The sequence below is a fragment of the Phyllostomus discolor genome, chromosome 10 (genome assembly GCF_004126475.2).
Source record: "Phyllostomus discolor isolate MPI-MPIP mPhyDis1 chromosome 10, mPhyDis1.pri.v3, whole genome shotgun sequence".
Lineage (NCBI taxonomy): Eukaryota > Metazoa > Chordata > Mammalia > Chiroptera > Phyllostomidae > Phyllostomus > Phyllostomus discolor.
The window spans coordinates 65,331,772-65,347,282 of NC_040912.2; the positions used below are offsets into that span (position 1 = coordinate 65,331,772).

Consider the following 15,511-nt stretch of genomic DNA (forward strand, 5'->3'; position numbering starts at 1 on the left):
TACACTTCCACCAGTAACAAGCTGCTTGAGTTGAGAGCTACCTTCAAGGTAGATGGAGATGTGCTTCCTCCTCCCTCCAGCCCCATCTAGCCTGGTTCATTTGCTAATGTGGCTTATTGGTACCTGTGGTCATGTAAGTTTTCAAGCCTGTGAATAAGACCTGAGTTTCTAGTTTGAAGGACCAAAAGACTTGTGCCACTAACCAAATTTGGAAATCAGTATGAGTAGTTCTTTGTAAGATTTTCCCCATAGATTTAGAAATGTGAATCATCCACCTTAGGTCACCTCATGACCTAATTCACTGCTCATCTATGTTCTTAGCTCTTTAGGCTTAAGTAGAATACAGTCTGTAGTTGCTATCTATCTAATAGGGAGAGAGAAAAAATATTTTAGCTTCTTACTTTGAGATGAAAAAAGACAAAGTCGAAAAATGTAGGTGGCATTTGCTATATAACTAAGAGGGAAACAGAATGTTTGGCACAGGTGTTTTTAATAAGTGGCTAGGAGTGATTCAGGTCATGTTCAGGAGTCAGATGCTTGGGTTTAAGTCTTCCGTGTCTTAGCTACAGGACCTTTATGCAATGTACTTAACCTCTCTCTCTCTCTTTTTTAAACATTTTATTTCTAGAGAGAAGGGAAGGGAGGAGAAAGAGAGGGAGAGGAACATCAAAGTGTGGTTGCCTCTCACATGCCCCCAACTGGGGACCTGGCCAGCAAGCCAGGCATGTGCCCTGACTGGGAATCGAACTGGCAACTCTTTGACTCACAGGCTAGTACTCAATACACTGCGCCACACCAGCCTGGGCCAAAGTACTTAACTTCTTATCTCAAGTGTTTCATGTTTATAAATCAGGTTGTTTAGAATAGGGCCTACCAGAATAATAGCTTAATAAATTTTAGCTATTATTAATAACATCTTCAGAGGAAACAGTTTTCTGTAGCTAACATTCACCACTTTCTGGCCAAAGGCTAGCCTGGGTACTACAGCAACATTCAGATTCTAGTGGGATTTTCCTGTATCCAAGGTGTGTTTCTAGGAATCCTCAGTCTGTCCCCAAATCTGCCTCTTAATTTTATTTCTTGATTCAAGAACTATTGGTCATTTCCTTCTTCCTAAGCCTAGTCAACAGCTGCCCCAGCCATAAGATAGTACACTTCATCACAGCTCCAAAGATGAGAAACATCCCTTCCTCCAAAAGGGAGATTTGAATTTGGTTTTCAAACCATCCTTCATGTATCTTGTAATTGCCTCCCTGCTTCACCTGCTCCCCAGGGCTCTCTATGGTTCTTATCCTGTGGAGATTGGGGTCTGCTTCATTTCAGTTTTGTATCATAGTCGCTAGTCATGCTATTCTATGCAGGGCTATGGCTAATTCTACTTGTGGTAAAGCTCGTGGTCTTAAGCTCTGGAACCTAAGAGGTAAAATTCACGAAAACACATTTAATTCTGGTTCTGCCACCGTGTAGTCATGGCAAGTTATTGACCTTCTCTGTGCCTATTCCCCCCTGCCCCGCCCCCCCGCTTTGAAATGGAGATAATTATACCTCATTGCATAGTATTGTCACAGAGATTAAATGCATGCAATGTGTTTAGCAAAGTGCCAGTCAATACCGTACTGAGGGTGGTGGGGAGAAAGTAGTTCAATAATAAAAATTACCAAAACCAATCTCTCTCTTATCACCGTGAAATTCTAAACAGCATCAGTGATGCAATACTTGGTCCCACTAGGGCAGACTGCTCCCACCAGTTCCTCCTTGGTATATTCTGGTGCCAGTAATACAATATGCTCACAACAGATGACTTATAAAAAAAAGATAAAAAAGAAGAGAAGAAAATGCAGAATGTAAAATAAAATGATATATATAATTTACAATTGTCGATGTGTAATTTTTTGCAAATGTTCACCCGAGTTCCCAATTTTTATCCCATAGCTGTTGAATAATTGAAAAGTTTATTGTATTTCCAAGCAACAAGTTTATTGCGTTTAATGGCATCATTGAAGAACATGTCTTTGGTTATCACAATTCAGTTCACTGAAATGGTCTTACCGCTGCTGATGAACAAGTCTACTAGCTGTTCCTTAGAGAAACCAGCATCCACTTCAGCTCTCACTATTTCACAGGAGAATCCTGCAGCCATTTGCTTGTGCTGTGATAAGAAAGCATACTGGTTAGTTCTGCATGCATTTGAGTTTTCAAAGAAAAGGAGAGGGTATGCAAGTAATCGATACCTTCATGCAGAGTGCAAGCTGATGTACTATGTAGTCCTGCAAGCTTCCTTCTGGGCCATGGAAAATGACAGTATGATATTGCTCAACCTATTAATAAACCAAGAAGAGAATTTAGGTAAAAATTCTAAGTTCAGAAGAGAAAAAAGGTGGTACACAAGTGTGAAATTCCTTTTCTGATTATCCTTAGTCTTTCAAAGGATTAAAAGTAATATTTTAATGAATTAGCTTTATTCATTGGACATGTCATGTTTTTCACTTTCATGTGAAACATTGGAAAATATTATATTTATATATGTATTTTGTATAGTGTTTATATATTTAAAGCAAAAGATGGTATTTTGTGAAAAAGCACACTCCTTGTATTATCTACAGCTGCAGTTCAGTGTGTAAGCTGGGAACAGGGTTCCTAGCATACTTTGTCCTTTGCAGATGTTCTGTGACTCTTCTCCTTTATCATCACTTGTAAATGATCTTTAGTTTGAGTTTTTCCCAATGCTTATTTTACTTTTCAGCGAGTAAAACAGCAATGAGTTTCATTAAGAAAATTTTGAAAAATACAAAGAAATATGAAGCAGAGAAATCACTAAAACAAGCATTGTGTTTCCTTCTAGCTTTTTTCTTTGCAAAGTTGATGTATTTATATGTTTTTAAGAATATGTGAGTGTTATCCATTTACAGCTGTTGTACATTAGAGAGTATCTTTGACTTTTTATGTAAAAGATATCTTGATGAGTATCAAAAATTCTTTGATTAACCAAGGGTGTCCAAACTGTGGCCCACGGGCTGCATGTAACTCAGGATGGCTATGAATGTGACCCAACACAAAGTCATAAATTTACTTAAAACACGGTGGTGTTTTTTTTTTTTTGTGATTACATGTCACACTGTATTTAATGTGTACCCCAAGACAACTGTTCTTCTTCCATTTTGGCCCAGAGACAAAAAGGTCAGACACCCCTGATAGTATTCTGTTCTGAATTCAGTGTTTCAAAGAAATTTAGGTAGAGACTGATTATTGTTACTTTGTAAAAAAAAATCTCCTACCTGGATGCCTGTAGGATTTAAAAAAATATTTGTCTTCACATATAAGGATATTTCATCTGAGAACAGGTAGAGATGTAGTATGTCCTGGGATGGAAAGCCAATGTCCTTCTACGTAGGGCAAAGACAGTGATGTATGGAGTAAGTAAGATGTGGAGGGGAGGTCATTTTCCACCTCCATCACCCCAGAGCTGAGCTCCTACTCCCAACCTATATGCTTGGGAGAGGCTTTCTTCTTGGAAAGGTCTTTCAGAAAAGCATGTGTGTAGGTAAAGTGCCAACCTAACCCGTACAGTTAGAGGTAGCTCATGTACACGGATCGAGCCACTCAGACTTAGAGAAGTGTTAAACATGAAAGGGCCTGTTTTCTCTTTATGATTTAGAATGGGATAATGTCTAAGTATACACTTGTATATGTACCTTTGTGCTGTTGTTGCTGTATCATGCTCTGATGAGGCTATCCCTTTGAGATTATAAGGGAAAGCCACATCTCTGAGGGTGTCTGGGGTGGACTTCTATGAAGACAGTGAATGTGCCCCTGGTTTGTCATTACAGGAGAAGGCAGATTCCAGGATACAAAGGGAGGGCTTGAGGGAGAGCCCTCAGCATGAAAGGAAGAGGGAACTCCTTCCTATCTGGGGCCTTCAAGGAGACCAAGACATGCTTAGAGGAACCCCTGGAAAGTGAAGAAAAATGAGGCTTGACTACCAGGTGTCAGACCATGAGTTAAACAGGAAGTGGTCCTTCAGGGGACTCCTTATGTTGTTGGACTTGGGACTAGGTTTTAAGCTCTGAAAGACAACATATCTGGTAGCCACCAGTGGTTTTCTCTAGGTTTGAATACTATTCTACTACTGCTAACCCTTCCACAGAAAAGGGAGAAGTTAGATTCACACTGGGACTAAGGCAGCAACAGGGAAAGTGGTATGCCTGGAGGAAACATGACAGCGGTTGTAGCTGCCCAAGAAATGTCAGCATCCTAAAGTCTCGGGTTGAACTCGGCAGTGGCTGGTCCAGGCTGTTTTCTGTGGTAGAGGGTCTGTGAACCAAGCAATGGTCAGCCTGCCAGTGAGGAGCAAGACATGGACAGGGACTGCCGCACAGACATGGGAGACAGGATATCCTAGCAAGCTCAGCTGAGGTTCTGTTTCTAGGGAGTAAGGCTATGGAGCCACCAACTGCAGAGGTAAATTATTACTAAAAATAATTTTTAAAGAATAATCTGTTCTCATTTGTACCTATAAGATGGGGAAGCTTAGGGGATAAATTTTACCTGTAATATAAAAATGTAACCCAGATTTGTCTAGTTGTGGTCTCTCTCTCCCAATTTTAAATGAAACATGGTAAATCCTATTGACATGCATAGCCAAACCTGCTTTTTGGCTTAGACAATTTTCCTCCCATTATGGTTTTGGTAATTTCTCCTTTTCTAGTTCTGCTATTTCCAACCTATCACCCAATGTTAGAGTAGGCAGCTAGTTAGATATTAACAAGGAAAGAGGGAGCAAAAACCCCAAAACCTCTGTCTAAGTGGGTAAATAGTCTTGCAGTCATGATGGGGTGGGGGCAGTAGATGACATAGTTCCACCAGCTCAACAGGCCTGGGACAAACCACAGGCATCCTGAGAGGAGAGAGAAAGGGGTAGAGGGAATTGTCTATTATTAGCTCCTGTGCAGACCTGTACACAAATCACCTTGAAGTGACCTCTCCTCCATTATATTGATTATAATAAATCAGCATTGCATTTTGATACCTCTCCATCCCCCATTGCGGGCAAACCTAGAGAATTGTGGGTAGGAGCCAAAGTGGTAGGACACTAGCCTAAAGAAAACAGGACAGGATTGGATAGGTTAAAAATAAGCCTGCTCTTTTTAGGGGTGGTAGAGTTCTAAATAAACTCACTCTTCTCCCAGCCCACGAGAACAAAGGGATCATAATCCCAAAGGATCCATGCAGTTGCTTTTTGAATTCACCTGTTCTCTCCCATTCTCTGAGAGTGTACTTTTGCTTTAGGGGGCATTTGCTCTTTCAGCCTGCCCACTCTCTGAGTGTATTTTTGTGTTAATAAATCTAGCCACTGCCACTTGAACCCTACCTGTGTGTGTGTCCCTGAATTCTTTCCTGTAACACCTCAAAGAACTTTCTCTATCTGGTGACATTATCATGCTTACTTATGTTCCCTTTCTGAGCTCTGTGAGGACATCTATCCTCATCATAACTCTGTCCTCCTACATTCTGGGAGAGCTCAAGTTAGACTTCTCACAACACTGACTATTCCCTGTCTCATTTCTGTTCTTTATTGTCTCAAGTACAGTTTAATGAAACCATTGCATTTTTAATTGTTGTTATAGTTCCTTAACTTGTCCACCTCCTTTTCAACACTTTTCTTTTTAATCTTAGCCTGCACTCTACCATGGCTTCATTGTCCTGCTTTCATAGTCTATCTCCTTGCATTCTCTAGAGAATAAGCATAAGTTCCCACTTTTTTCTAGTAATTTTTAAGGTGTGCTTTTGAGTTTTGAAAATGATTAACTCGGCTCTTTTTTTTGCAGTATTCTTCCTAAGTATTGTTAACTTGTTATTAGTACTTATGTACTTGTGAAATCACTGGAAGAATTCTGCAGTAAAGCAGGATGTGGGGACTAGGACAGGCTTCATTTGGTGTCCAGTAATTTTTTTGACTGAATTCCTGCCTTAGGCCATTGGGTGGGTAGTGGGCTGGTGTCTAGAGTTTATAGCTAAATTCTAGGATCCAGGACTAGCTGTAGTAGGCTGAACTCTTGCTGTTTATCATGGCAGACAAATGCATGAGATAAAACTGCAGTCCCAGGGAGCAGGATGCTCCTGCATCCACCCCACTGATAGTGTTTATTTAATACACTATCCACATGTGGCACAGTCTCCCCAAGCCCAACTGACTTCCTGCCAGGTATTTCCAGGAGTTTTCATCCCTGAATGAATGTGAAAGGACATGTACTGGCAGAAGGTAAAGGAGCATATCATGGTAGTGCAGAAAGCAGAGATTATAAATAAAGCCAAGGTTATATGTCCATTTTCTCACCAGCACAAATCTTGCCTTTTTAAATATTAGTAAGATAATAATAGTGTAATAGGCAATTAGAGAGGCACGAGCAGAGCAAGGACGATAGGCCAAGTATGAAAGGTCACCAAGAGTGGAAAGCCCTGGCTACCTAGCAAATGGACAACTGTAGGGTGGGACCTCACTGCCAGAGTGACCTTTCCCCTGCTAGCACATCACTGGTCATGTGGTTTAGACTCTGCTGACCTTTCATATTGCTGGTCATGTAGTCTGAGTACCCCTTGACCTTCCCTCCCCTGGGATGTCACTAGTCTTGTGGCAGACCCCCTTACAGGAGGAAAAAGGGGACCAGAGAACGACCTCACACAACTCCCATAAAAACCCTTCTACAGTCACTCCCTTAACATTAATCTGTAGAGATAACATCTAGGCCTCAGTTGTGTTTTAGCTCTAGGCCCAAAAAAGCAAGGTAGGGACGACACCATCAGGAACCCCTGCCCTGGGGCCAACTAGTCAGTAGAGAACCAAGACTCTGAAAGGGCACACCTGGGAAGGTAACCAATATTCTATTGAGAAGCCACCCCCCCCCCCCACCTGAGACCTCCAGATAAAAGATAAAAACCCTCAAGACAAACAACTCAGCGTGGTGTCTGTCGGTCTGTCTCTACCATACCCATACCTTTCTCCACCCTTTCCCCACTGGGGGCACTCTCTCTCTCTCTTTTACAAGTATGCCTGTGCCTTTCCCTGTCTCCTCCCCCCAGGTGCATTCTATTTTTCTTCTTGGAAGTTCCAAGGGCCCTTCCTTTGCCTGTGTAACTTGCTTGCTGAGCCCATGCAGCCCAACTGGCTCAATTCTTCTATGGCTCACTCTTCTACCTCTATGACTTTCTACATAAATTTGCTTATATTTGAGTCTTGGCTCTGAGTTCTTTCTTAACCAGAACTCAAGTACTGAGGTTGCTGAACCAAGGTACAATTGTGGGTAATAATTTGATGTCTTTATGCTGCCAATAGTAGAAGGGCATTAAAAGTGTTTTCCTACCTAATTTCTAGTTGGCCTCAAATAAGCAAGCCTAACACTCTTTTGCCCCTATAAAGGCAGTAGAAAGTTTTTCTAGATTATCATCAAAAATAGAACTCAGTTCTATTTTTTCTGTTATTGTGAGGTTTTATCACTTTTCAAAAGTATTTCAGTGGGAAACTGCGTGTTAGGTACTGCAAGCCAGGCGCAACTTTAAACTGTAAGTCTTGAGCTCTCCAAATTAATTTCAAACTGCCATGACTTATGGGTAGAAATTCTCTCACAAAGAATGGATTGTTTCACAACAGTGAAATTGAATATAGAATTTCAAGATTTACTGAATATTCAACCTCTGAGATTTTCAAGTAGCATTGTTATTTAATCTTATCTCACTTTTGAAAATAAGAGTGCTCTCTATTCATTACAGCCATCCTGTCAAACAGCCTGTACTTTCTTAAGATCGATTTTGAAATCATATAACAGCAAGAGACCCAGCTTTGCAGATAAGCTGTCTTCAATTTCAACACCTCATTTGTTCTCAGATTGTAGGGGTCTTACGAAACACAGGTAGGAAACATTCCATTTAAAATTTCATTGAAAAGGCTGTTCACTAGCAGTAAGCATTTTGTGTTCACACAGACTATTATCCTCTCTGAAAAAGGGTAAACTACAAATAAGTGAACAAAGTAAGCAAAAAAAGAGAAAAACAAACACATGCATTCCAATAGTAGGTTTCTCCTCACTTCAGGCATTATCAATTTTTGTCAATGTTATTTTGTTCTATCTGGTCAATGATATAGTTGTGTTGGTTACCATTTAAGTTCTGAACCAAAAAAATTAATTGCTGGGAGCCTATTACTTTACTGAGACTGGTGCAAACATGCAAAGCTATGCCAAGAAAACACAGTTATCTATTCTAGCATTACCATTTACATTTCTCTAAATACTAAGATCTGACGTATAATAATTATATATGCTATGTGCTTCCACCAGAGGGCTCTAAAGAGAGATAGGTAGGTAGATGCACAGAAAGACAGGCAAGCAAACAGGCAGGTTTTTTAGAGTAAGAGGTAAATATTTTAATTGTGTTAAAAGGAGAGCTGTTCTTTGAAAATGAAAATCAAAGTTAATTTCTAAAAAGGTGAACTGTAGTTGTCAGAATCCCCTAAGTGCATGCTTACAGTGTAACATTTTTGTTTATTAGTGAAGGGACTTGGGTCTTATCACCACATTTGGTACCAATCCCTTTTATTCTGGGGTCTCCACAGCCTATTCAGGAAGCTGTTATCACATGTCAATTAGTGCTTTGTGAGGCAAATGAATTCTGGATTAAATGGAACAATGACCTCAACAAAGGCCCATCCATCCCTTTATTTTTTCTCTGCACAGTGTTTTTTTCTGCAGAACTGGAGTTTGCAAGAGGAGCTGTAATCTCCACTATGGTCAATGTGGCAAATATAATGTGGTTTCAGACTTGTGGCATTATTTCAGAATTGTGGCAATATACTTCAGTTTTTATTTGGATTTCTATTTGTCAGAGTCTGAGGAAAAGCTTCTATAGTATTGAGACAGTTTCAGGCCAGGTTGTGGTAAGATGCTGAACTCAACACAGAATGAAAAATAAAAGGTCTTTACCAAGCCAATGAAATCGGGATGGCTATAGCCTAACACGTCAGGCTTTATAGCTAGAACTTTCATTCTGACCTCTTCTTACACTCAGTTTTAAAGAAATAATTCATATATGACTTCAGAGCCACAAATGACAGTTACTAGCAATTTATTCATATAAAATCCCCCAAATATATTTGCACATCCAGCATGGGGAATACACAAAACTAGAGTCCTTCTTGTTAGAGAAGGTTTTAACCATTTGCTGAGGTCCCCCTTAACAGAATAGGTGTAAGAGTAAAAACTGAAGAGAAATTATAAATGAAGACACAAATGAAGTTCACAAATGAAGACACACATTTTCTATTTTTAAAAATTACCCCATTGAAACTGTAAAAGCCAAGTTCAGACTTGGTTACTAAATTCAAATAAAGCTAGGCCATCATTTATTAACATAAATATACTAACTTGGGTATTATAGTTATTTAAGGAAAAAGGACTGATGGACAACAGTATGGTGAGTGCTTGGGGGAAGGGGATATAAAGGGACTAAACAGTAATTGAAAAATATAATTAAGATTCTATAAAAAATAAAAATATAAAACTCTAGACATCTTGACCATAACCCTCCTTTGTAGCTCTAGCACTCATGAACTCTTCCTGCTCCAGACCTCCTCTGGACTGACAGCAGCACAACTGGCTAGAATCTTCTTCCATTACAACCATGGGAGTCTAAGGATATACTGGTGTTGGAGCCACCTCTTCCTCATACCAGGAAACTGGCCTCCTCCTTCCACAGGGACATCACCCAGCCTGGCTCCTCCACAGCTTGAAAAAGATCAGGCTAGGCATGGTCATCCGCTACAGAGACTGATGGAGATATTGTTGTCAGGATGGGCAGGTAGGACAAGTGGGAATCTAGTTATAATTAGCATTTTGGACTACAAATATGGCCACCATTTGGACTACAAGTAATATGGCAACTGACCTCTGACCCAGAGGAGGTGACTGACATCAGACCAGGAACCACCAATGCTAAGTTGCTTCTTTGTTCACCAAGACCCAATCCTTGGCTCCCGCGCAGGAAGTCCAGCCATATAAAACTCCCACCCTCTCCCTTCTCCCACGAGGTCTTTTCTTAGCCCCTTCTCCGGGCGGGCGGGGGAAAACGTCGCCCGGGAGCACAAACTTCCAAAATAAAGCTCATCTGCCTGTTTCCATAGCTAATTGGCTGTGTATTTCCTCGGCGGGGTCTAAGAAAACCTTACAATTGTGGGCTGTTTTAGGTACATAACCAGTATTTATGAGATTATTTTTATGGGAACATAGCAAATTTATTTTAGGATTTATGAAAATAAATATAATCTAGTGAGGACTGAAGTGGACAGCTAATAAATAAGTGGAAGAATCTAAAGAATTATGTCCTGCTGGAATCAAGGTAGTACATTTTAAAAACAGCCCTATTTTTAGGCATAGGTACACACGCTTTGCTGCCTCGCACAACCAAAAGAAAGACAACAACAAATTTAAAAGCAAAAAATAACCAGAACTGACAGAAAATCGAACTCTACGGAAGTCCGACAACCAACGACTTAAAGAGGAAACATTCATCCAGACTGGTAGCAAGGGCGGAGATGGGCAGTTGGAGCAGAGAGAACTCATGGCAAGGCAGTGACTGGAGGACGGGGCAGGCAAGGTGGCAGCTGGAGGAGCAGGTGTTTCCACATTTGCATGTGGGTAAACTGGGAGGAATAACTGGGGAGTGAGACAGACCTCCCAACCCAGGGTTCCAGTGCAGGGAAATAAAGTCTCAAAACCTCTAACTGAAAACACCTGTGGGGGTTGAGGTAGCAGGAGAAACTCCCAGCCTCACAAGAGAGTTTGTTGCAGAGATCCACAGGGTCCTAGAATGTACACAAAACCAACTACCTGGGAATCAGCACCAGAAGGGCCCAATTTACTTGTGGGTAGAGGACAAAGTGAATGAAAGCTGGCAGAGAGCTGAGTAAGCAGCACTGTTCCCTCTCAGACCCTTCCTCCACATACAGCACCATATTGCAGCTACATGGGTTGCCCCACCCTGGCAAATATCCAATGCCCCGCCCCTTACTATGTAACTGGCATGCCAAGACAATAAAATATGGCCCAAATGAAAAAACAGATCAAAGATCCAGAAAAAATATAACTAAGCGATGAAGAGATAGCCAACCTATCAGATGCACTGTTCAAAACACTAGTAATCAGGATGCTCACAGAAATGGTTGAGTATGGTCACAACATAGAGGAAAAAGTAAAGGCTATGAAAAGTGAAATAAAGGAAAATGTATAGGGACCAATAGTGAAGGGAAGGAAACTGGGACTCAGATCTATGGTTTGGAGTAGAAGGAAGAAACAAACATTCATCCAGAACAGAATGAAGAAAGAATTAAAAAAATGAGGTGAGGCTTAGAAACCTCCTGGACAACTTTAAATATTCCAACATCCAAATCATAGGGCTGCCAGAAGGAGAAGAAGAATAGCAAGAAATTGAAGACTTATTTGAAAACATAATGTAGGGGAACTTCCCTAGTCTGGCAAAGGAAATAGACTTCCAGGAAGCTCAGAGTCCCAGAGAAGTTGGATCCAAGAAAAGACACACCAAGAGACATCATAATTAGGTTACTCAAGAACTTAAGGAGGGAATCTTAAAAGCAGCAAGAGAAAAGGAGACAGTTACCTACAAAGGAGTTCCCATAAGACTATCAGTTCATTTCTCAAAAGAAACCTTGCAGGCAAGAAAGGGTTGGAAAGAAGTATTCGAAGTCATGAAAGACAAGGACCTACATCTAAGATTACTCTACCCAGCAAAGACATAATTTAAAATGGAAAGGCAGATAAAGTGCTTCCCAGATAGGGTCAAGTTAAAGGAGTTCATCATCACTAAGCTCTTATATATGAAATGTTAAAGGGATTTATCTAAGAAAAAGAAGATCAAAAATACAAATAGCAAAATGAGAACAAATTCCCAACTATCAACAACAGAACCTAAAAAAAACAAAAACAAAAATGAACTAAACAAACAACTAGAACAAGAACAGCATCACAGAAATGGAAATTACATGGAGGGTTATCAGTGGGGAGTGGGAACGGGGAATAGGGAAAAAGGTACAGGGAATAAGAAGCATAAATGGTAGGTACAAAATAGACAGGGGGAGGTTAAGAATAATATGGAAATATAGAAGCCAAAGAACTTATATGTATGACCTATGGACATGAACTAAGGTGAAGGAATGGTGGGAGGGTTGTATATGGTGGAGGGGAATAAAGGGGAGAAAAAAAATGGGACAACTGTAATAGCATAATCAATAAAATGTTATAAAAAATAGGGATCATTTATTAGCATGATCTATTCAAGTATTTTTCTAATTAGTATGCTCTATTCAAGTATTTTCTATTATATTCTTCTAATAATCATTTATACTCACTAAGTTATTAAAATACAAAGCTATGAATAAGCTAATAAAAACTAACTGGCTAAGAGAAAAGATTAAGTTAATAGAAAAAGTTCAACTACTATAAATTATTAGTGATTAAAAACTCAAGTTAAACGTTTCCATATTAACTCAAAAATGGAGATTTAAAATGTATTTGTGGTAATTTAACTATTTAATGAAAGTATTTAAAAATAACATCATTTACTTTAAATGCCTGACTTAAAGTCTTCATTCCATATGGTTTTCTGCATAAAGGCCTTAATACATGCATTTTATATAACATATTTATGTACATAATAAAAACTGATTACTATAATTCTTTCTTAACCAATAGGTTAATAACTAGTATAAACTATGATTAAATGCATGTGAACAGAAGACAGCCTAAGTTCAACTCCTTAGATTCTACCACTTAGCTTGCTGAGGACCTTAGGCAAATTATTGTGAATCTTGGTTTATTTACCTGTAAAATGGGCGTAACTGGTATAAGTACCTACCTTATAGAATGATTAAATGAGACAATCTATATACTTAGAACAGAGCTTGGCATATAATAAATATTCATTAAAGTCAGATATTACTAGGGTTGCACCTCTATTGTACAGATTTTCAACAATTCTAAAGCACAACAGTGTGCATATAACTATTTTTGTACATGCTAATTCATCTGCTTCAAACACCCTCCATGAGGCCTTCACTTTACTTGGTCTTCTGTTTACCTGTTACCACAAAAAGGTCTTTCCTATCAACTCCATCCACTATCCATTCCTTCCACTAGCTTTAATTTCCTCACCTGCTTTATTTTTCCTTATATTTATAAATAGTGCTGACCTCACATTATATGTATTTATTGTTTGTTTTTTATCTGTCTTCCCCAGTAGAATATAAGCTCCATGCATTTAGGGAATGCATCTTATTTATACATAGCTATATCCTAAATTCCTATAACTGTCTGCATTTAGGAGGCTTTCAGTAAATAGTTGTCAAACAATTGAATTAAATAATCACACAAAATACAAAAATGCATAACACATGGTCTCTCTCCTTAAGGGGTTTATAATCTTGTATGGAAGAGGAAACACTGACAACCATTATAGTATACTATTGCCTCACTCATTTAAATTTTGAAGCGATTGCTAACATGAGTGATACTTTTTATTTTCATCCATGAGTTAATTGTTAGATTAAAAACGTTCTTGCCTACACTCATTAAATTGAGAACAGAGTTAACAACAGTGCTCATTTAGTGTCTGGTTTGCTGGTCAATGGTAGTCAAACTATGCCTTACGCATTAGGAGGCACACCCATAATTGCAACTGGAATGTGACTAGTGGGCATTTCATTTCACAGATCTACTCAGATAAGGCCAAAATGCAGTTGTAACTCAGTTTTCTATTCATTTTATTAGCTAAACAGGTGAATGAGAAGCTCGGAGCCATAACCTGGTCTGGAACAGAGACACTGAGGAGGGGGAAGGAGAGGAGGAAGTGGTTGTAGGATCTGACTCCACTGAGAGCCTGAGGTTCACAAAACAAGTTGGTGGCACAACTTCAGGCTGCACTTAAGCAAGGGAATGAGACAGATCCCCTTCCCATTTGCATAAAACCCACAGGCTTACTTTGATGTACTAGAGAAGAGGAGCAAACAGCAAATAAAAAAAGTAAAATTGAGAAGACACCATCTGTCCTAAATTGTAAGGTCTTTGAATGTTTTTATGCTACTGTAGCTACTTTTACAAAGGTCAATCCCAACTTTGGGCCTAACTAGATCAATGGAATGAATGGTTTTCAATACTTCTTTTCATAAGGGCTTCTGGCTAGTCTTGATGATCAGAAAAGCAGGACTTAAACCTGATAATTGTGTCACAATTTTGGTAAAAGAAGAGGTAGAAAAACAGTGGAATCCAGAAAAATTTCTATGCAGCAACAATCTTTGACCAACACAACACTAATTAAAAGCAGCCACAGCTGCTGATTGCTTTGAATGAACAGAAAGCTGTTTTTGAATCTGTTTTTGTTGAAACCAGCAAGGATTCACCTGATTTGACTGGGACAAGTGGAGATAAACAAGATCTTTGATATCTTTCATGTTTGCCTGCAGTTGAGCTAGAAAGTACTTTAAAAAAATTACTTCTTACAAAGAAATTACAATACAATGAACACATTTATTAATTGCTATTCCAGGTATTTTGCTGTTAGAAATTGTTAAAGTTGTACACGAGTATGTTGGTCTGGCGACCTGGTTACATTTTATAAGTTATTGGACCATGGAGATGTTTGTTTTACCTTGATTTTAAGATTATGGAAACTGGTATCATTTTCATCTTACTTAAAACCCCATGTTTATTGAAGGGGGAAGAGTAATGAACTATGGAATATACTGTTTGCTACAGTGGGGATTATTAATGCAATTTAAAATTCTACATTAACTGTCTTGGAATGCTCATAAATTGAGTGCTAACAGATGAGAAAAGAAAAAAGGGCTAATTTTTTTTACAGCTTTAATTATATTAAAAGAAAATCTTCTGATCTGTACTAAAAAATACTTCTTTTCATCAGGAACAAAGACATCAATTCATAGTTAATAAAAACAATTTTTGTAAAGTGTCATACTCAAACCCATTTAGTTTTTTAGAAAAAACCTCACCCAAGGTTTTTTTTTTTTTTTTTTAATTGATTTTAGAGAGGAAGGGAGGGGGAGAGAGAAATATCGATGTGAGAAACGTGTGCCTGGACCAGGGATGGAGCTGGCAACCTGCCGGTATATGCACTGACACTCCTACAATCTAATGCAAAAATGATTATTTAGTTCATGTTTTGCACTACCAACATATGAGTTTTAGAGAGACCTCACATACAGACACACATGTGTATCTGGGACTGCATAACCCTAGCTTCATCAGTCTGTAGCTATGTGGCCTTGTAACTATTTTACCTCTCTTTGCTTCAGTTTCCTCATCTATATTTATAAAATGGGTGGTATTATCTACTTCAGAGGGACATTTTCAGGAATCAATAAATAAGATATATCGACTAGCATGTAATAAGTACTGGACAAATGCAAAGCATTATATTTATCCATTTTGTATTGAGG

At 39.0% G+C, this 15,511-nt stretch overlaps 1 protein-coding gene across 5 annotated transcripts in view; it reads right to left on the minus strand.

Annotated features, from left to right (window-relative positions):
* Positions 1–15,511, minus strand: part of CTTNBP2 (cortactin binding protein 2) — a 182,894-nt gene that overhangs the window by 38,903 nt on the left and 128,480 nt on the right. For all 5 annotated transcript variants that reach the window (XM_036010846.1, XM_036010844.1, XM_036010845.1 and 2 more), the window contains 2 exons: positions 2,232–2,318; positions 2,050–2,149 (listed from right to left, as the gene is read on the minus strand). In XM_036010846.1, coding sequence (XP_035866739.1) covers positions 2,050–2,149; positions 2,232–2,318 — 187 coding nt within the window. The remainder of the gene's footprint in view (positions 1–2,049; positions 2,150–2,231; positions 2,319–15,511) is intronic.